The sequence below is a fragment of the Gigantopelta aegis genome, chromosome 14 (genome assembly GCF_016097555.1).
Source record: "Gigantopelta aegis isolate Gae_Host chromosome 14, Gae_host_genome, whole genome shotgun sequence".
NCBI lineage: Eukaryota > Metazoa > Mollusca > Gastropoda > Neomphalida > Peltospiridae > Gigantopelta > Gigantopelta aegis.
In genome coordinates this window covers 38,585,414-38,607,896 of record NC_054712.1, presented here as the reverse complement: position 1 = coordinate 38,607,896, position 22,483 = coordinate 38,585,414, and the positions used below count along the sequence as shown (strand labels likewise).

The following is a 22,483-nucleotide window of genomic DNA, read 5'->3' as shown; positions in this document are numbered from 1 at the left end:
TTTCGACTAAAAGTTATTTACAACCGTTGTACTTATAGCTGACTTACGCATCACAAACACACGATTGTCAGGTTAACTATACGTCATCTAGTGTAATCTATTTCCACCGTGTTGTTTTTCATTGGTTGCATGGCACTGGTTACCTGGTCATCACCTAGGAGCAGCCAGTCGTATGTTTTGAAATCGTTAACACACGTAAATGTATGTGTTAACAACCCATTTGTTGTCAAAAATAATGCATGGTGTTCTCACCAACGGGTGTGTAAGAAAATAATACATTCGCGTCCGTTAGATACCATTTATTTCACGAGTTGTTTTAAAATGTATCTAACGAGCGAAAGCGAGTTTGATACGTTTTTAAACAAAAAAGTTGTGAGATAAATGGTATCTAAGGGGCACGAATGTATTATTCTATTTCTTACATATCCTCAAAAACCAGGTTTTAAGCAAATTTTAACATCTTTTTCGACTAAATGTTATTTACAGCCGTTGCACTTGTAGCCGACTTACGCGTCACAGACACATGAATGTCAGGTTAACTATACGTCACAGTCTAATCGATTTCATCGTGTAGTTTTTCATTGGATGCATGGCATTAGTGACCTTGGTCATCACCTAGGAGCAGCCAGTCGTATGTCTTGAAATTGTCAACACGCGTACGTATGTTAACAACCATGTGTAACAAAAAATAACGCATGGTGTTCTCACCAACGGGCGTGTAAGACTCTTTTTTTACGAAACGAGTTAACTTCCCATGTTAGTATATGACCTGCCCCTCCCCCACCTATGAATTTATTTTTTAAACACGTGAGCACATATTGCACAAACTTGGTGCGCTTACGCCACACACCCCCTTTGACGGCAAGACACATTGCTGTCAGATGCGAATGATGTGAACAACATACAAAATGGTGGGGTGGGGTGGTGGTGGTGGTGTGTGTGTGTGGGGGGGGGGGGGGGCAGGGACGTCGCTGGGCCAAAATTATGTTTTCGGACGAATCCAGGTGTACTTTAGATTTCATGATCAACGTGATCGGATTTGGTGAAGTCCCTATGAGCGTACGCCGAGGTCAACATTCAAGCTCATGAGCGATTTGGAGATGTGGAGAGGAGGGTCAGATATGGTCTGAAATACAATCACCATGACTACCAAAACACATTATCCAAGGGTCACGGGCTAATATCATCAAGACAACATCATCGCAACCAAAGACCAAACCACAACTTAACATTATCCAAGGAAGGGTCACGGGCTAATACCATCAAGACAACATCATCGCAACCATAGGCCAAGCTGTACCCCCCCCCCCCCCCCCACCACACACACACACACACAATCAGCGTCCTACACCAGTGCCATTGTTTGCTGATTTCAGATGGATTTGCCCAATAAATGTTATTTGAACATACTAGATGTCACAACAAAATATTTGCAGCTACTCTTAATAGTTTCATTTTACAAGACATTTTATATGGATATTCCGCATTATTTGGAGTGGAACTCTTTTTTCCGCGGAGAATCGTCTGATCCACCCGACCCCCAACCCCCTGGTTACATTTCTAAAGACCATAATTATTGCTCCCCACACCACTTAAATTAAAAAAAAAAAAATAATAAAAATCTTCGACAGGCCTGTGATCTAAATAACTTTTTCGGGAGTCAGGATAACGGTATTGAGCTAGTTTTTATATTTTCCCGCCAAAATGACACCTTCATTTCCATTGGTTTAAAATATATAATTTCACTAAATTAGGTCAACCTAATGGGTGACGTTATATCTTCTCCTAAAATAGTTTTTGACAGATTCTGGAAAACTTGTGTTACTTTTTATGTACCCTATATGATGTACTAAGCACTCGTAAGTTTATTCCAATGCGATGAGCCTGTAATTCCACTTATAACGAATGCATTTGATGAAAAATGTACACTCCTTCTTTACGCGTTCCCTCGGATAATGTTTATCCGGGGTATTAACGTGTATAGAAAATCGAAAGGACAATTATACGAAACAATATTTTTAGTATTTATTAAAAACAAAATAACATTTTCTTTCTGATGATATATTTTATTAATAATATTTATTATAGACATATTTAACAATTTATTGCACACGATTTAAGTCAACATCACCCAGTGTAGGTAGAATATTTGTTTTCCGTTTCGTCAATTCCACTCATTCCGTATTTTTAATAGCTGGTAAATTTTTCATGTCGGTTGTAGTAGGTCGCTGTTGCTTCGTGTCAGGATTTTTGTTGAATGAATCCTGAATGGCAATTGGTAAATTAATTGACATCTACTTTTTCGAGATTTTGGAATTGGGCTTGATATTTTGCCTATTTTACAGTGACTATTCGTTCTTTTGAATGATTCTATCGCTTTACAAAAGAACATCTTCACATCGCCGACACTGTTGGTATGGCTTCCACTGTTCCAGTCACCACTGCTGAATAATTCTGTTTAATGTTCTTCACGTGACTGACTGTGATGACATATTGACACTTGCGTATTTTTAATGCAGTCAATTAAATTACTCGTTCTAAAATAAAAAAATCATCCATGCAGCTAAAAAGAATGTGAGGGGAGACAAGCCGCTTGATTTTTATTACTTCGTGATAATTCGAGCTGGTCAAACCTACTTTACAGCCGACCTAACCTACATCTAACAAGATTAATTTATTGATATGATTATTACCCCATCATTTTAAAATCTGACACCCTAAGTTGCATTAACACATCACTACACACGCAAATTATATACTTAAATATGTTTTGTTTACAAAAAATACCTAGGTTGCAAGCCAGTTTTACTTGAAGTGTGTGTGTGTGTGGGGGGGGGGGGGGGGGGATAGTTACTTTTGTCTGAAACATGTTTTAGAACATAATACCTCATAATTGTAGCAAATGGTAAACCTCACAAGTTAAAATGGGAATAAGCAAACATGTTTATCCAATTATTTAACACACAGGGATTTTAATAGTTTACCATGTCTGATGCTGTCAAACTGCAACCTATAAATTCCTTGGGAGTTGTCCACCTTGGTATTAAAATGTAACAAAGGCAGTTCAGAGATGAATATTGCAGCAGGCATCACTAAATAGTTGTGTGACCAATTTTTACTACCGCTACCTTATATTTATTATTTATGCATCGCCACCCCCAATTTTTTTTTTCAAATGGGCCTGGTACATGAATATTGTTTAAGATTAGATGGAGTCTTTTTAATACTTTTGACCTGACACAAGCTACATATGACAGCATTTAATATGCATATTGAGAAAGAAAATGCTGCTTCATACAAAGAATTTGAAACCAAATTTCCAAAGAGGTTTTCAAATCGCATTGATGATTCAAATCTAGCCTTCATTCTCAAATTGTACACGTCAATTGCATGCAATTTTATTGATACAATGCATTTACATAGTACCTTGTTCATATATATGTTATTCCATGCACAGGCATTCGGTGCACTGGTGGGAAAAAATCAATTCATGAGCAATATTTTATGTACACATTTTTTAACAGCAGTGATGTCCAATCTAATTAAAATTAGCTCCACTACATTACATGTGGATCTAACACCAGCCAGTTGGAGCTTATGTTCACCAATCAAAACGTTACTTGCAGAATCCTGCCAGTGATTTAAAAATAATTTGAAAACATTCTGAATTAGCCTGAGGGTATATGATATGTTTCATGTGAATTACGAATGCCTTATTTAGACCAGTAGAACTCATTTTAATCGGATTGCTAACAACACTGTGTAGTCCCCAATGTCCAGGTAACATTTCGTCTGTAAATAATAATTTAAATATTGACCAATCACACTTTGCCTTTTATAACGTTATTTGGGAGCATACAAATTCAAAAAATATCGGGCGAGTCTATTTTAGTGGCCGCAGTACAGCGAACCATACCAATACGTACGGGGTGGGTTATCAGTCTTCAGTTTTACATTAAAAATTATTTATTTATTTATATAAAAAAACCCAACTAAATCAGTCTTCAGTTTTACATTACAAATTATTTATTTTATAAAATAAAACATGTTTTAAGGCATTCGTAATTCACACAAAACATGTCGTATACCCTCAGGATAATTCGGAATGTTTTCAAATTATTTTTAAATCACTGGCAGGATTCTGCAAGTAAGGTTTTGATTGGTGGACATGAGCTCCAACTGGCTGGTGTTAGATCCACATGCAATAGTGGAGATAATTTTAATTAGATTGCAGTGATGTCATGACCCAAAATATTTACTAGTGGCCTAAAACTACACATTGACAACATCAGTTTTTGTATAATAATCCACTTAAGAAAATCCAGATATGGAAAGCACATTTCTGCATGTAAAACATGCACATGCGGAATCACATTAATGAAAAGCTGACCACTATGCTTGTAAATATAACATAATAATTATATGTTAGGCCAGAAATCTCTAGTACTGGTATTAATGTTGTTATATGTGGAAATGTGCTTTTCTGTATCTGCGTTTGCACAATCGGATTACTATACAAAACTTTGACATTGTCGAGGTGTACTTTTACGCCAAAAGTAAATAGCATTACATATAGCATATTTTTTTGCGGTATCTCTTATGTGAAAAAGGTACTATGTAAATGGAACTGTGTTAATGGAAAGTGGGCTTTATTTTCAAAAAGGTATTGCATCCCTGTTAAAGGATGTGGGATCAAGGTTGCATGCTTTTTATCCTTCAAGCCCACATATAAATGTATGATTATTTCTAGCACAACCCTTGTGAAACTGTTAAAAGGTAAATAACATCACCAGCTATTATATAAGAGCATGAATGTTACAATAGTAATCCTTGATAGCGCTAAGACATGATTTGTTTAAAACTGAAGTTATGTTTGTATTTTGCATTAGCAGGGGATGTTATGGTAAGGTGAGCTAGTAACTTTTCTTTGTTGTTGTATATATAGGTCGATGCCTCCGTAGAAAGTCTACTCATTCTGGAACTGCTTAATGGCTGAACCTACTCCGTCAGACCTGGACACCACTGTAAAGGCCGACACTGGCAAGATGGGTAGCAACGACACTGACGTCAACAATGTGGAGCACACTACGACGACAGCGCCCGAGATCCAGAAGCAGCCTACAATTGAGCGCCAGGACTCGCAGAATTCCAGCATGTCGTCACCGATGAGTCCGCAGTTTCCGGACCCAGTCCACGATCTCCCTGTGGAGCTACTGCAGCTGGGGTGGAGGAAATTCTGGAGCAGACGTGAAAATCGGCCGTACTTCTTCAACAAGCACACCAACGAGTCCTTATGGGAGATGGAGCAGCTGTTGGCTCATGTGGCAGCTGGGGTGAGAGACGCTTTATAATATTTATTTTATCCAGTTTAGTGGGGGCGGGATGTAGCCCAGTGGTAAAGCGTTCTCTGGATGCACGGTCGGTTCGGACCCATTGGGCTATTTCTCATTCCAGCCAGTGCTCCACAACTGGTGTAACAAAGACAGTGGTATGTACTATCCTGTCTGTATGATGGTGCATATAAAAGATCCCTTGAATGAATGAATGAATGAATGTTTAACGACACCCCAGCACGAAAAATACATCGGCTATTGGGTGTCAAACTATGGTAATGCAAATAAAGTGATGATCAACATCAATATAAAAATTCAAGGTTTAAACAAAAACAGTGTAAAGAACTGTGTCAAAAATACAAATATCACAGAATTTTACGGACACCGAATTTTACTCTAAACTTCAATTTGTGCTGTATTGGCCATTCTCAAAGAGAATGTTACACCCCTGCACCACGGTGAGGTTACAGCACGCGCAGGGGAAAAGATCCCTTGCTGCTAATTGAAAAGAGTAGCCCATGAAGTGGCGACAGCAGGTTTCCTCTCTTAATATCTGTGTGGTCCTTGACCATATGTTTGACACCATATAACCATAAATAAAATGTTTTGAGTGTGTCATTAAATAAAACATTTCTTTCCTTCCTTATCCGGTTACGGATCAACAGACCTTGTAAAAAAAAATTGAGGGGACTGATTAATAGCTCCTCTAACATACAGATAATGAGGAGCCACTTAAGATATTGTAGTGATTTCCCTAGAAATTAGACAAGGCATTGTAGACCAAACACTTTTGGGGCATTTTCACCATTTTTGGGGCACTTGTTTTTCGTTAAAAATACACAAAAATTAATTGAAGTAAACATTACTGTAATTTATATGTTTGCTTTAATAAATGAATGGCAAAATAAATACTCATTCATTAATAATAAATTTTTGGGTGTTTTATAAAGGCAATTTTAGAATTAATTACTGAAAAAGGCTTGTTTAGTCTCAGGGCAGCATAGTGCTGATAAAGGCAAGATGGTGCTAGACTATTGAGGCATGGTGCATACTAAAACAAACTAGGGAAAACACTATATTGGCATATGGATACCATAGAAATTCACTTGTTAAGGGGAGTTAAACATTACTCTACTTAAACTAATCTCAGGAGAGTGTTGAGTGAGGGTCATAGATCTGTTTAAACATGGAAGGAAATGTTTTATGTAACGATGCACTCAACACATTTTTATTTATGGTTATATGGCGTCGAAGCTTAAAAATGGAGGTCTGGGTCAGGCATGCAGTCCTGTCAGGGCTAGCTGTGGCATTTGCCAACATTCGCCAGTTGTGAATTTTGAAAGCAGTTGGCAAATTTTAGTTTAGCAGTGAAATGATTTCATGTAATAATTGACTTTTGTTTTTAAATAACTGACAATTTCTGCAATTTGTAATCTGCCTGTCATCATAACATTGGTTAAAGTGACAGAACCTGGTTTTTAAACACTGCAACATATTTTTCACAATTAGAGCAGTTTTTAAAATTGAAATCGGACATTATTAAAAAAAAAAGAGTTTAAATGATCCATTTCCATACCTCCAAAGTGTTTGTTGACACTGGTGTTTCTATTACCACAAAATGCATTTTTCATATTTTTCAAAACAAATCTACCTGTGAGAAGAAACAGTTATAAATACGAGCCGCAGTCTATTTAATGGTGTTTGTCCATTTTAAATATTTTTGAATGGTTATTTACAAAAAATACTTCAGTACAGTGGTCTTTTATATTCACATGATGAGTTCTGTTAAAATAAATTTTATTTTTAACATCTTTCATTTCAGGCTGGAAATGTTTTCACAGATCCTCTTGGTATTGCAAGTTCAGGTTCTCAACCAGTTTCGACAAACGATGTTCGACTGAGTCGGCCCAGCACAGAAATCCCTCCAGTTGTAATCGGAGATAAGAGGAGAGCAAGTAGTGAATTATCAGTCGGCTCCCCAACGAAACGACTTGCTTTTAACTACAGGTGAAGTACATGTATATCAGTATCTAATGCTGGTCTGGTTTTATCTTATTCTGTTATTTATGTTGTTCAAAAATGGAAATTGTCATTTTTTAAAATGTCCAAAATTTAAATAATAGCCAGCATATGGTAAAATGCATAAAATACCTGTTAATTAATAAAAATTATTAAGTGGTGTGAAAATGGAGATTTAACCTGTGACATTTAATTGTGATTTGCTAAGAACCTTTAAATTAATAAAATAAATGTATTGTAAGATAATATAGGTGTAACAAAATCTAATGTATTTTTATTTGAGTTTTAGCCTTATTCATTATATGGGCGGGGCATAGTCCAGTGGTAAAGCGCTCACTTGATGCGTGGTTTGTCTAGGATTTATCACTGTTGGTGGGCCCATTCGGCTATTTCTCGTTCCATCCAGTGCATCATGACTGGTATATAAAAGGCTGTGGTATGTGCTATCCTGTCTGTGGGATGGTGCATATAAAGATCCCTTGCTGCTAATCAGAAAAAAGTAGCCCATGAAGTGGTGACATCGGGTTTCCTCTCCCAATGTCTGTGTGGTCCTTAACCATATGTCCGACGCCATATAACTGTAAATAAAATGTGTTGAGTGCGTCGTTAAATAAAACAGTTCCTTCCTTCCTATTCATTATAGAGTTAGATATGAATTCATTGGTTTCTTTTTGATGCAGAAATACTGTTCAGCAAGTTGTATTTCTTGTTTTTTGAATTATAATACCTGTTTACTTGCAGCCCTTTCTGGAATTTTGATGTGCCATCCAACTGTCTGTTTTATGAACGAGCTCCATCAGTTTTACCTCCTCCAGTTCCAGAGATTGAGCAGTTTCGAGCAACGCTGACATCTAAACTGCGTGAGAAATACCAGGAACTCTGCCAGTCCAGAGAATGTAATTATTACAAACTTACAGTTTTAGCCACTGTTCATTGCTTAGTCATCAGATGTTGCTCACTGAGCTATTGTTTTGTTCCAGCCAGTGCTCCACAGCTGGTGTAACAAAGACCATGGTGTGTAATAATATCCTGACTCAGCATATTAAATATTCCTTGATGCCAGTCAAAAAGAGTAACCCGTAGAGTGCTGGGCTAGCTCTGGGTCAGCAGAAAATTTCGCCACGTATAGATAACCCAGTTATTTTGTAACAAAATATCAATTAATACATGAAATGTTTCATTCACCAGATGAAAATAAAATTTGCCCATTGTTTCTCAAATTCGCAGTTGGTGAAATTGGCGAGTGCCAGAGCTAGCCCGGGAGTGGTGGCAGCAGGTTTCCTCTCTTATTATTCATATGGTCCTTAACCATATGTCTGATTCCACGTAAACCGTAAATAGAATTATTTTGAGTGCCTTGTGCATATATGGCAAATATATTCCATTTGGCAGTAAAATGTTGCCTGTTTGGTTATTTTTGATTTATTACAGTTTATTTGACTAGGATTTCGAAAACAAAATTAATTTGGATAGGTAAAATGTTCCAAATTTCTAACGTTTTACCTAGTAATTTTCTATGGTTTGTTCACAACAAAAATTCTTTTTGTAGCAATTGATCTTTACTGAGTTTAGATGAAAACATTGGCAGAGATACTTATCTTATTTTGCTTATTGTTTTCTTTTTTCTAGCTATTGATGCCCCAGTGGAATCTTTTAATCGCTGGTTGCTAGAAAGGAAAGTTATTGACAAAGGAAAAGACGCGATGCTGCCGTCAAACTGTAGGCCTGAGGTTTCTCAGTCTATGTACAGAGAGATCATGAATGACGTCCCAGTTAAACTCGTGAAACCAAAGTATACATCCGATGCCAGGAAACAACTTTTCCGATACGCTGAGGCAGCAAAGAAGATGATAGACTCACGGTACATAGATTGTTTCATGTAAAATAAGTTTATTGGATAATAGCATGGGAAATATTATTGTCTGTTTATAGGATTTTATGTTTGAAATTTATGTGCCACCCATGGCATTTACTGCTGAAAATTTAATGTTCTCTTCATACACATATAAGAATTTTTATTTAACTTCCCAAAGATAAAATGGGGTGGACTTTCTATGGCTCTAATTTTAGACTAAGTAATGGTTTGAAAACAAGAATAACAAGAAATACTTTTAAAGCAAAATTTGTTTAGAAAACTCTTTAATTTGAAGATTATACCATCAGATACTTGATCCACTAACTCATCTACTTCTGACTGGCTTTTGGAAGTTTAATACAGCCCATTGTTGGAAGGACGAGTGGCAGACAGTATAGGTTAAGGTCAGGACAAGTATTTTTTTAATAAGAGGACACGTTAAATTTTTCTTAATTTTTTATTTTTTATATTTTGTTAGGAATGCCACTCCAGAGAGTCGGAAGGTTGTCAAATGGCACGTAGAAGACACGTTTAGTTGGTTACGGAAGCAGAACAACCCATCATACGAAGATTATCTTGTAAGATTACATCACGTTTTAATGTCCTGTTTTGTACAAATTTGTTATTTCAATAGCCGATGATTAATAAATCAATGTGCTCTAGTGGTGTCATTAAACATAACAAACTTTCTTTATTTCAAATAAAGGATTGGTTTATAAGAAAATAACAATGAATAACTCAGTTCAATACACAATCAAAGTTATGCTATACAGGTTCAGAATTACAGTAAATTTAAGAGTATTCATAATATTGTTTTGAGAATGCACAGAAGTTTATTTTATTTTGAGCATGGTTGTCATAATAACCAGCACATCACATGTGCTACATTTATTTTAAAAAGATTACCTATTTGAATTGATGTGTATTTAACACCTTGTTGTCTTTATGAAGACACTTCATTATACTTCGTAGCCCAGTGGTAAAGTGTTCAACTGTTGCACGGTCAATCTGGGATCTATCCCCGTTGGTAGGCCCATTGGGCTATTTCTCGCTCCAGCCAGTGCACCACGACTGGTATATATGCCGTGGTATGTGTTATCCTGTCTGGGATGGTGCATATAAAAGATCTCTTGCTTCTAATTGAAAAGAGTAACCCATATACTGATATTTCTTTCCTTTACTTGCTGTATTGCCCACCTGAGGTGGACAAGATGTCTTATGTTAAGATACCAGAGGGTCATAGTTTAAAAAGTACTGAGGTGTTGTTATCCTGATATTCCATTCCTTTACATGTGATATTGTGTATTACAGGAATGGTTAGCCAGCCTCACCTTACTGATACCCCGTTCTCACTTGAATGATTTTCAACACAAATTCCATGCGACTACCAAATCGTACAGGGCATGGCAATATGTTGATGATTCGCACAGGTTGTAAGGATGTCATGTGTAATTCGGACGGGTCGCATGCCAGTGCATGTTTTTTTCAAATGTTGAAAATTTACATACGGCTGTTGCATGGTTCACATTGGTCGCATGGGGGTTGCACAGCAGTTGCAGTGCGACTCCCAGAGGATCCCCTGCGACTCCCGTGCGACATCCATCAGACTGCCATGCAACCTATGCGAAGCTTATGGGAACCTGGTGCAGAAAAGCAGTCGGGCGGAAGTTGCACAAGTGAGACTGCATGGGGGGAAAAAAACCTAGCTAATTTGTATGGGAATCGCATGGCTGTACAATTTTTTAGTCGCACCGCAGTTGTACAAAAAATCGTTCTTGTGAGAACTGGACTTGAGGTAGCTAAGACATCTAATGTTAGACACCAGATGTTTTGTTTATAGGAAATAATATATATAAAGTATCCGATGCTGCTATTTGTTTTGAGTAGTGCTCTCCAGACCAAATCTTAAATTATCTAATGTTAACACAAAACAGTTCAAAAAGTACTGAGGTGTCGAATTTCATCACGACATCGACGGCAATTTCAGTTGTTCCCCAAATATCTTATGGTGTCGACTGCATGAAAAATGCTGCACCGCCTTACCTGGTTTGCTCCTGTGCCCTTCGTATATATATTTTCTATAGACATTACCTGTCCTCAAACAAGTGCACCACCCCCCCACGCAAGTGGTCTGGTCCGAACATCCCAACAGCCAATGGGATGGCCTAAATTCTTCTACTGTATACTGCTCTCTAGTTCCGGTCACATGACTGTAACTTCCTTCTTTTTCTCTTCGCGAAAGGGTCTGGACGTCTTTTGTTTGGCTCTGTTTGGAGTCAACTTTTTTATAAGACCTTTGGTTTTGTATTCGTGTTTGGGTGAAATGTTTTTCACCTTAAATTTCGTTAGCTTCGTTAGCTTTCGTATGTTTCTTTTCGCGTATTCGCTTGACTTTCAAGCGTTTATTACATGAAATGTTGTTATATTGCCGGTTGTCGTGTCGGACGCCATTTGCAAAATGGCGTCTGTATTGACTGGCTTTGTGTTGGGTGGAATGTTTTTTTTTTTCACCTTATTCGTTAGCTTTCGTTAGCTTTCGTATGTTTCGCGTATTTCGCTTGACTTGCCAAGTGTTAATTACATGAAATGTTATTATATTGCCGGTTGTTGTGTCGGACGCCATTTGCAAAATGGCGTCTTTGTTGACCGGCTTTGTGTTTGTGTCATGGTTTCTTTTCTTTCTCTTTCACAGATTGAAAACTTATTATCATGTCAGATGTTAATGTTCAGCGACAGGTACGAGCGTGCCTACGCTGTAAGAAGTTCACTGCAGGCGGCGACCCTCATGAATTATGTCCGGGTTGCCGTGTTCCTTGTAGCCTCTCTTCAAGATGCGACCTGTGTTCGGGCCTGTCTACTGTCGAGTTCGCGGCTTACTTGAAGGTGCTGTCGGCGAGAGCCAAGAAAGTGGAATCTTCGCCGTCAATTGCGGACTCCATAGCAGATGTATTACGTTCGATGCTACCTACTATGCTGAAAGAGACTATGGCGTCAATGGCGGCCTTACCACAACCGGCGGGTTTGGGGCCAGGTCCGGTTCAAGTCCCCTCTTCGGGGGGTGCGGCTCCAGGATGCAAGACTTCAGATGACAGGCCTGCAGTTCCTACGCAGCCCTCTGACAAGCCGACTCAATCAGTTAGGCGTTCCACGGCCTCCAAGGATCACCGATCTTCAAAGTCATCTTCGGCGCAGCGGAGCCGGGACCGGAGCCGGGCTCGTAGCCGTTCCCCACGACCTGCACGTCTCCCTACGGGTTCCGTGGATCGGCAGCGCAGACCACCTATTGACGCTTCAGAGGGTTCTCGACGGGACCGTCCACGGTCCGGTTCACCAGTGAATTCTGTTTCGGCGGATCGATTAGCCTGTGTTCGAGACTTTGGAGATGCAGCGCCTACAGCGGTTTCCGTCATTGATGAGACTGAATCTTCTGACCATATGAATATGAGGGATTGCTTGGCGGCAGTCTATGACATGTTGCCGTCCTTGCCACATCCACCAACGCCGTCCAAGAAGGGACCGACACCGATGATAGCGACTGATGTCCCTCCGGAAGATGTGGTGATCCGTTCCTTGGCTGCCGGTACACTCGTATCCGAGGTGGCGACGGATTTAGACCGCACTTTTAAAGACACAGCGTCTTTCGTCGCCTTCCCGACTTGGGGTCACCGTATGTATCCGGTGTTTGACATGACCTTTACAGATGTAGCTCCGTCCTTGGATGAAGATGTTCACCGTCTTGGGAAGTCGTCAACCGTGGATTTGACGGACAAACAAGTACAAGCCATGGATACTGCCCAGAGACGTTGCTTGTTTGTGTTATCTTACTTGGACGTTTTCCTTGCGGCGATGGCCACCCAGGCAAAAGATGCACGGTGCTACGCGCTGTTTCAGCAATCGGCGCAGATGCTAGCTTTCCTGACGTCTTCGGTGACTTCGATGTCCTCGATGTTAATGCAATATCGTCGCCAGGCTTATTTAAAGAAATCCACTTTGGATTTCCAGCATAAGAAGGAGCTGTTAGCTCAACTGTGGTCCGCAACGAAGCTGTTTGCAGGCAAAATTTCTGAGGTGGTGAAGGCCAATGATAAGGACCAACAGTCGACAGCAACTGTCAAAGCGTTGCAACTTATTTCGACGTTGGAATCTACAAAGCGGAAGTCTACATTCACACCACAACCACCATCTAAACGCTGGAGAGGTTCCTTTCGAGGTCAACCTTCTCGAAGGTTTCCGGTCAGACGACCATCCGGTCCGCCAGCTCGGACCCAGGGGAAGCCTGGTCGACGTTGACGCCAGCCAACAGATCGTGGACTGCTCAGATTGCTTCAACCTACGCCCGCCCCTGATTTTGAACCAGAACAACGATTCGGTTTTGACGCTTCCGGTGTGTACCACACCGGTCGGAAGATCCATGGTCGGAAGTCGACTTCGCCGTTATTGGCGAAACTGGCAGACACTTTGCCAAGATCCGTTTGTCACGTCGATCTTGAAGACAGGGTATCGTCTGCAATTGTCTGCCATCCCTCCATTGACCACTTCACCTCGAGAACCGCGGCATTCCGTTGCGCAAGTCAAGGTTCTACAGGAGTCCGTCAACAAGCTGGTGGAGAAGGGAGCCGTTCGCAGCATTTCGGAAGTACACTTAACACCCGGATTTTACTCGGACATCTTTCTCGTACCAAAGAAAGATTCTCCAGAGCTGCGAATGATTCACAACTTGGCGGTCTTCAACGACCACTATCTGTCTCCTCCTCCGACCTTCAAGATGTTAACGTTGCGAGATATCATAGCCGTGATCAGACCGGGGGATTGGCTTGCCTCGCTAGATCTAAAGGACGCCTACCTGCACGTTCCGATGCATGCCGATTTCCATCACTACCTACGGTTTGTGCTACAGGGTCGGCATTACGAATGGACAGTCCTGCCCTTTGGGATATCCATAGCGCCATGGCTGTTCACCAGAATCACGACTCCGATGTCACGCTTCCTGCATCGCAGAGGTATATCCTTTTACCCATACCTCGACGATTGCCTGATGAGGTGTCACAGCAGGACAGGGCTGACTGCACATGTTGCCTTCATCATGGACTTTCTCAAGCAGCTGGGTTGGATTATCAACATCGAGAAATCTCGACTGGCTCCCACGCAGTCTCTACAGTTCATAGGCGCTTGGCTTCGACCCGACCTGGGCCTCGTTCAAGTTCCTTTAGACCGTTGGGAGAAGATCCAGACCATGATTGTCATAGCCCTCACCGCTCCAATGACCTTCCGCGGTTGGCAGAGTCTCCTGGGTCTCCTCACTTCTGCCCAGGATTTGACACTCAGAGGTCGTCTCCAGTTGAGGCGCTTGCAGATGTTTCTCATACCGTTTGTTCGTTTCAACAATCCGGACTTGATCATCTCACTTCCAGACGATCTACGCTCCAGCCTGCAGTGGTGGCAGCTCCGATCGAACGTCTTAGAAGGTGTCTCTATGCGGGCCTTCATAGCCACTCATCACCTATTCGTCGACGCGTCACTGGAAGGTTGGGGAGCCCATCTAAGCAACCAGACTACTTCAGGGCTGTGGTCTCCCGGCGAACTCGGACTCCACATCAACCTGTTAGAGTTGTTGGCAGTCTACTACGCTATCCTTCATTGGCGACAGATGTTGACGGAAGCCTCTCTCATGGTGGCCACAGGCAGTACGACCGCGGCGGCTTACATCAGTCGTCAGGGCGGAACTCACTCCAGCAGTCTGCTGCAGTTGACTTATCGTCTCTACAAGCTGGTCGACGAAATTCCATTGCAACTTCGGGCTCGTCATATTCCAGGGGTTTGCAATGTACTAGCCGACACATTGTCCCGGCCGTCGTCTCCACAGCCGACGGAGTGGATGCTCCATCCGGAAGCGTTTCGATGGGTGTGCGACAGACTTTGGACACCAACATCGATCTTTTCGCCACACGATTCAACCATCAGCTGAGGGTTTACGTGTCTCCGGTGCCGGATCCCGAAGCTCTGGATCTCGACGCATTGGCCATCAGCTGGGAACAGATGGACGCGTACGCTTTTCCTCCACCAATCCTCCTTCCAAGGGTGCTTCAGAGGTTTCAGCTGTACCATTGTCGCCTGTTGCTCATTGCTCCGATGTGGCCATCCAGGATGTGGTATCCAGATCTAATACGTCTTGCCGATCCACATCCTTTACCGCTGCCAGACTGTGATCATCTGTTGCTGCATCCCACGTCAAGACTGTACCATCCACGTCCGCAGTTGTTCCAACTGCACGCGTGGACTTTATCTCCAAGAGTTTGAGGAAGAAAGGTTTTTCTTCACAGTCTACGGCGGCCATTTTGAAAGCGCACAGATCATCTACTACTGCGGCTTACAACGTCAGATGGCTTTGCTTTCACCGATGGTGTGTTAGAAAAAAACTCAAACCTCAGACGATACAGATACCTCGTCTTGCTGATTTTTTTGCTGTATCTGCGGACCACTTTACGATTGAAGGGGTCTACCATCGCTGGGTACGTTTTCGGTCATCGCTACTGTTCGTGATGTAACTACTGGAACGAAGTTATCGGGTATTCCTGAGATCCATAAAATGATCAAAGGTTTTCGCCTTGAAGATCAAGTACACCGGTTTTCGGCCACCAAGATGGGACCTGAATTTGGTGTTACGAGCGTTATCGACCGCACCTTATGAGCCGATCGAGTCCTCTTCCCTGCAAGATTTGACACGGAAGACGGTGTTTTTACTCGGTTTCGCCACGGCTGCTCGTGTCTCAGAACTTCATGCTCTTGATGTAGATTTGGTACGTTTTCACCGAGATCGGCGTGCAGTCAACTTGGGGTTACTCATGCACTTTATTGCAAAAGAATCAGTTACCAGACCAAGCGCCTCGCTGTATGTTGTGCAGGCCCTCTCCTCTATCGTTGGTCCGGCGGACGTTGAGGACTTGGCGTTGTGCCCTGTTAGAGCCCTGCACCAGTACATCGAGAGGACCAGATCTTTTCGACAACATCGTAAAGACTTTTCCTTTCCTGTAACCAGAGTCGGTTGAGGGATATTACCAAGAACACGGTGGCCACCTGGATCCGGTCTTCTATCCTGACCGCTTATCAGAAGGAGGGTTTACCTGCTCCGTCTGCTTCCAATCCGCATGAACTCCGTGCCTTGGCTGCCACGATGTCCCTGCATTGCAACACATCCATTCAGCACATCATCACTGGCTGTTTCTGGGCGACGGACTCCATCTTCGCCAACTATTATCTGAGGGATGTCTCCACAGAAGACGTTGAGGGGTTCCATCATCTGGGTCCGGTTGTTGCTGCACAGACTCTGTTGAATACAAGCCATCCTTGTCGCCGTTGATGTCTGTCTGATTCTGGGCTGCATACCGAGATGTCCACCGAATCGACAGGTGAGGATTGCTTAGACTTTTGTTCTTTTGCACAGTTCACGCACTGGTGCCGGAACTTTTGTCTCGATAACCTTAACTCTTCACTGCATGTGGTTATTGGTTGTCGTTATTGAACTAACAGATCTTTGGTGTACTAGACAGAAAACATTCGGGGGTCTTGTTTTGTTCAATGTTCTGACGGATGCACCTCATTAGGTTGTCGCTTGTTATTGAAAAACTATAACACTTCAATACGTGAGGGTTACCTAACACCTGCATCCCTGGTGGCTACGTCTTCCCACCCTGTCAGAACCAGCATGAGATGTGGCTTCCGCCTCCTGGTTCATGTGTTCTAGGAGCCGTACCTGCCACTGCTGACGGATGCCACCATTCTGGTTGTTGTTACTAACATCACCTGCATTGGTCTGTGACGGGCATCCCTAGGAGGAGGGTTTACCAAGGTTGGCCTTATTCTTCCACTAGTCAGCCTCTTTCCCCCGGTTGGGGAGTTATCACAAGCATCTACGGATCTCGGCACCCACCACCATCTGTTGAATGCTGCACTTGTTTGAGGACAGGTAATGTCTATAGAAATGGAGAAAACTTGAGTGTTTTCTCTTTTATAGATACATTACCTGTCCTCAAGATTCATCCCGCCCGGGCCTCCCCGCTTCCTGTTCTCTGTGCGATGCGCTCATGGAAAAAGAAGGAAGTTACAGTCATGTGACCGGAACTAGAGAGCAGTATACAGTAGAAGAATTTAGGCCATCCCATTGGCTGTTGGGATGTTCGGACCAGACCACTTGCGTGGGGGGGAGGTGCACTTGTTTGAGGACAGGTAATGTATCTATAAAAGAGAAAACACTCAAGTTTTCTCCAATTTTTTAAACCCAGCATTTTATTATTTAGAAATGACACAAAATGTAATATAAAAAATCACAGCGTAGTCAGGCTGTTTGTTGACATACTAAGTGACCAGTCAGTTACACCAGGATGTAAATCAAAATGTGCTAAAATGCCCATAAAAATAATGTTATTTAAAGCAGTTTTAAGTTCACGACATCTATAAATATGTTCTTTGTTTACATTAAATATCTTATTAACCAATATATCTTTTCAACTTGGCAAGATGATTGGGACGTTGAGGTAATGAACAAGCTTCATTGTGTCAAGCCAGTCCTGAGAGAGTGGCAGTCCTACAGGTGGTGCAGGAAGGATGAAGTAGTTTTGTGCTCTGTCTGCATATTTGACACATTCATTTATTTTGACCTCTAGTACCCAAGTACTGTAGAATACTTTATTTTCGCGGGATTAAATTTTCGCGATTTAATGAAAATGGGTCAATTCGCGAATCTCCCAACCCCCATCAATGAAAAAACGAAGTACAGATGTCAATAATTTTGTTTTAAAAATGGAACTTAGTTTTGCCGGTTGTTACGCTAATCTGTAGAACTAATCTTACATGTACACACGAGTGCTATACACATAAAACAATAGTTTTCCTGCTTTAACCAATCAAGACTTTATTGTTTACAAGTTAATCCTTATAATTGTTATAAAAACAAAAACCGAAAACAAACGAAACGAAATTTGAAGGCACAAGCTACTAGTACTCAGTAACTTAAGTTTGATTGAAACAATATTTATTGCCGTCAAAATACTAGTTCAAAACGGTTTGTGATTGGCTAACAGGCCAAAAATAAAAATAAAATTGTGAAACATCTGAACATAGCCCAGTCCGGATTTTTTCATAATGCATGTTTACTTCCGTCGTTGAACATGTGTGGACTCTGTTCGATGAACTGATCGCTAGCTCATGCGAAGGAAAACAGCATAAAGCATAAACACTAGAGTCCAAGACCTAGCTGTTTGCCTTTGTGCCTCTCCAACTTGCCTTGGTGCCCTAATTTTTGTTATTAAATCAAAGGCAAAACTTGCCATGCCCCCCAAAATTGAAATTCGACCCCTGCGCTGATATTCCTTTCCTTTACTTCTTGTATTATAGGAACGGTTAGGTTAGCCCACCTGAAGTGGGAGTGCCAGCCTCACCTTACTGAAGTTGCTACTTATTTTCCTTTCCTTTACTTGTGATATTGTTTATTGTAGGAACGGTTAGCTCACCTGAAGCGGGAGTGCCAGCCTCACCTTACTGAGGTGGCCAAGGAGTCTGTTAAGGGGATCTGCAGCAAGATCTACCACATGTCTTGTGACACGGTGCGCAAGATCTCTGACAGACACTGGAAACTGCTAAAAGAACATAACATTCATGGTCAGTGCAGACAAATACAGAGATTCTTTAAACCAAATGTACCCAATGCTTTTAAAACATTAAAGGGACATGCCTCAGTTTGCTACATTGTAAGATACTTCCGACTAATAAAATATTTCTACGATTAAACTTACATATTAAATATATTTTCTTGTTTAGAATATCATTTTCTGTATATTCAATGTGTTTCTGGTCATCTTAATTATGTGTAAGAAGCCCAAACTGGATTTTGTTTTCAAATAGTTTTGTATGTATGAAAAAATATATTTTAGGAAATAAAATGAAATTTAACCTAGTACAAATATTAGAATGATCAGAAACATGTTTATATACAGCCAATAATATATTATGCAGAAAAATATATTTGGTATGTAATTACAATCGTTAAAAAGTCTGTTAGTCAATAACATCTTAAAAAGAGCATCAAACTCAGGAATGTCCCTTTAATAGATTATCCTGAGATTGAAGCTATTACAATAAACTGTTGATTAATACACCAACATGTAATAAAGAGATCTGGGTAATAAATCTAGAAAATATACTGAAAGGCATAAATAATGCAATGGATATTTCACTGAATATTTTCTTACAGAAATATAACGTCATATATATATACTCTTCAAAAAAAGAAACGCAAAAGGGTACAAATGGGTTATAACTCCGATTTTATGTTTCCTACCGGTTCATGCTTTGTGAGTATAAGGTCATTGCATGTCCCAAACACATTCCCACGGTTACATTCGATAAAACGCAGCTACTGTACAATAAAGTTCCAAAATGTGAATATTCGCAAAAACGCAGCCACGTGCAAACCATGTCACCACTGCACGTGCGTTGTCTGCACGTGCAACATGAACACCGACAGTATAAAAGTGCAGGGTGTTCGCTTGCCTGGCCTCTGTATCTGGCCGACAGTTGACAATCCAGGACATGCCACGTCTCAGTGAACCGCAGAGAAACAATGCCATCGGCCGACTAGACGCAGGCGAATCCAGAACGGCCGTTGCCAGGGCATTCCATGTGTCCCCAAGCACCATCTCCAGACTGTGGGACCGTTACCAGCAACATGGATCAACACGTGACCTCCCTAGATCCGGTCGACCACGGGTCACTACCCCCGGCAGGACCGCTACATCCGGGTACGCCACCTTCGGGAACGATTGACTACTGGCACCTCCACAGCCGCAGCAATACCAGGTTTGCGCAGGATATCCGACCAGACCGTACGGAACCGCCTACGTGAGGTAGGAATTCGTGCCAGACGTCCAGTTCGAGGTGTCATCTTAACACCACAACACCGTCGACTCCGACTGCAGTGGTGCCAGATTCATCGACAATGGCCTCAACTGCGATGGAGACAGGTGTGGTTCAGTGACGAGTCCCGATTTCTGCTCCGACGTCATGATGGAAGATGTCGCGTGTATAGGCGTCGTGGTGAACGTTATGCGGCAAACTGCGTGCAGGAAGTGGACAGATTCGGCGGGGGTAGTGTCATGGTGTGGGCAGCCATCTCACACACTGGCAGAACTGACCTGGTCCACGTGCAGGGCAACCTGAATGCACAGGGCTACATTGACCAGATCCTCCGGCCACACATCGTTCCAGTTATGGCCAACGCCAACGCAGTGTTCCAACATGACAACGCCAGGCCTCACACAGCACGTCTCACAACGGCTTTCCTACAGAACAACAACATTAATGTCCTTCCTTGGCCATCAATATCACCGGATTTGAACCCAATTGAGAATCTATGGGACGAGTTGGACCGACAGCGACAACCACAGCCCCAGACCCTGCCCGAGCTGGCAGCAGCCTTGCAGGCCGAGTGGGCCACCATCCCCCGGGACGTCATCCGTACTCTGGTTGCTTCAATGGGAAGGCGGTGCCAGGCAGTTGTCAACACACGCGGAGGCCACACCCGGTATTGACTCCAGATGACCTTGACCTTGGTGGTGTGTCCTATCACTTACTCACAATGGACTAGAGTGAATTGTGAACAATCCTGCAACATTTGGTAATTATCGGACTCACCATTCAATAATTAAATCAATTCTCCAAATGTTACAACAATGTGGTTTTGCGTTTCTTCTTTTGAAGAGTATATATCAGGGGTTCAAAAAATTTCAAAAAAATTACTTGCCACAGGGTAAGTGCCAATCAGATATTCACTTGCCCCATATATTTTTTCACTTGCCCATACTTCTTACGGTAACCAATTGTGTTCCTCCTATTTAATTTAATTCAGTGCTTAATAGTGTAATAATCTTGAAAGTAATTGGTTTAATTGCACAAATAAAGAATTTTGCCAATAGGTTACAACACTTACCTAGGAAGTACTAAATGTATATGTCTGTCCAGTAGTATCAACTCTCTTCTCTATTTGTTGATTTAAATTTTGTTTTTAAATAGTGTCCATTTGTTGATTTAAACTTTGTTATTTGTTTGGTAGTATCCACTTGTTCATCTAAATATAATTATTGTGTCAATGTATGCCTTAGTGACCACTTGTATGGCCGTGGATGTTGTGAGATCCCTTTCCACTCGTGAGCCATTCTTTTATGGCTGGCATTGGTTCAAAAATGTTTAGGGATTTTGGCCCATGTGTCATTATTGTGTGTATATTATTTAACATTTTGTGCCCCAAAACACTTCTCTGGCAATGTCTCTGGCAAACAGTCGTGGCTGGGCTCAAAGTAAACATGAGCTATGTTATGTTGTTAAATAGTTCAGGCTTGGTAAACAACAGCCGGGAAGTGGGTGTACATCGATTGCAGCCTGGTATTTTTAAATTATTGAGCATAATTTATTTGTTAACCCTAGAACGCCTGAACATATAAACAGCGATGTGAAAAATATCACAGTTGGTGAACAATCAATAAACAATGTAAGAAAAACAAAAAATATAATAAAATAAAGTTTTTGGATTTTTTGGCCAAATTTAGGGACCATATCATATATGATACATTAGGTTTTAAACAGTTAGTTTCCAATGTATCATATATGATACGGTGTCGAATATTTGTGCTATTTTATGTTGCAATCAACATTCAGAGCCCTCAAAAGTACCCGGTCTCCGGTGGCAAATCGCCGCCTGAAACAGCTTTTGCCGCCGCCTACTTTTCGAGTAAAATTGTTCAGTTGCTGCATTTAATGGATGGTGACTGATTTGCGCTAACAGAGGCCATGAGAATGCATCTCAGAGGTTCGATTTTTCAAATGTTTCTTGTGGAGGGCCCCCAGACCCCCCACTTTGCCCCCTGCTATCATCACTGTTGTAGCCTGCTACTTCTTAAACTATTGAGGGCGCTGAACATTATTTCATCCCTCTCAACTGTCGTCATTATTAGCAGACTAAAAAAACAACGTATTCAACAGGTGCTAATGCAGAGTTCGACAAATCCGCTAGCCCGACGCCCGTGGCTAGTGGTTTTTAAGTTCGGGCTAGTGAGAAACGCAAAACCACTAGCCCCTGCGGGCTAGTGGTTTCCCCCCTCCTCTCGTCATCGCTCGATCGTGGGTTTTTTGTTTTCTTTCTTTCTTTTTCTCTCGGCTAAAATTTCGTTTAATAAATTTGATTGTGACGTTTCTCATCGAATAATATCAACAACGCAATGAGTATATA

General features: G+C 41.6%; 1 protein-coding gene across 1 annotated transcript in view; it reads left to right on the top strand.

The window, feature by feature from the left end:
- The first annotated feature begins 2,201 nt into the window (after positions 1-2,201).
- LOC121388374 (mRNA (2'-O-methyladenosine-N(6)-)-methyltransferase-like) overlaps positions 2,202-22,483 on the top strand; it is a 39,209-nt gene continuing 18,927 nt past the window's right edge. Inside the window, exons 1-7 of the mRNA XM_041519674.1 lie at positions 2,202-2,278; positions 4,946-5,333; positions 7,156-7,340; positions 8,094-8,248; positions 8,982-9,213; positions 9,686-9,785; positions 18,699-18,861. Of these exons, the coding sequence (XP_041375608.1) occupies positions 4,989-5,333; positions 7,156-7,340; positions 8,094-8,248; positions 8,982-9,213; positions 9,686-9,785; positions 18,699-18,861 (1,180 nt within the window). The 5' untranslated portion in view covers positions 2,202-2,278; positions 4,946-4,988. The remainder of the gene's footprint in view (positions 2,279-4,945; positions 5,334-7,155; positions 7,341-8,093; positions 8,249-8,981; positions 9,214-9,685; positions 9,786-18,698; positions 18,862-22,483) is intronic.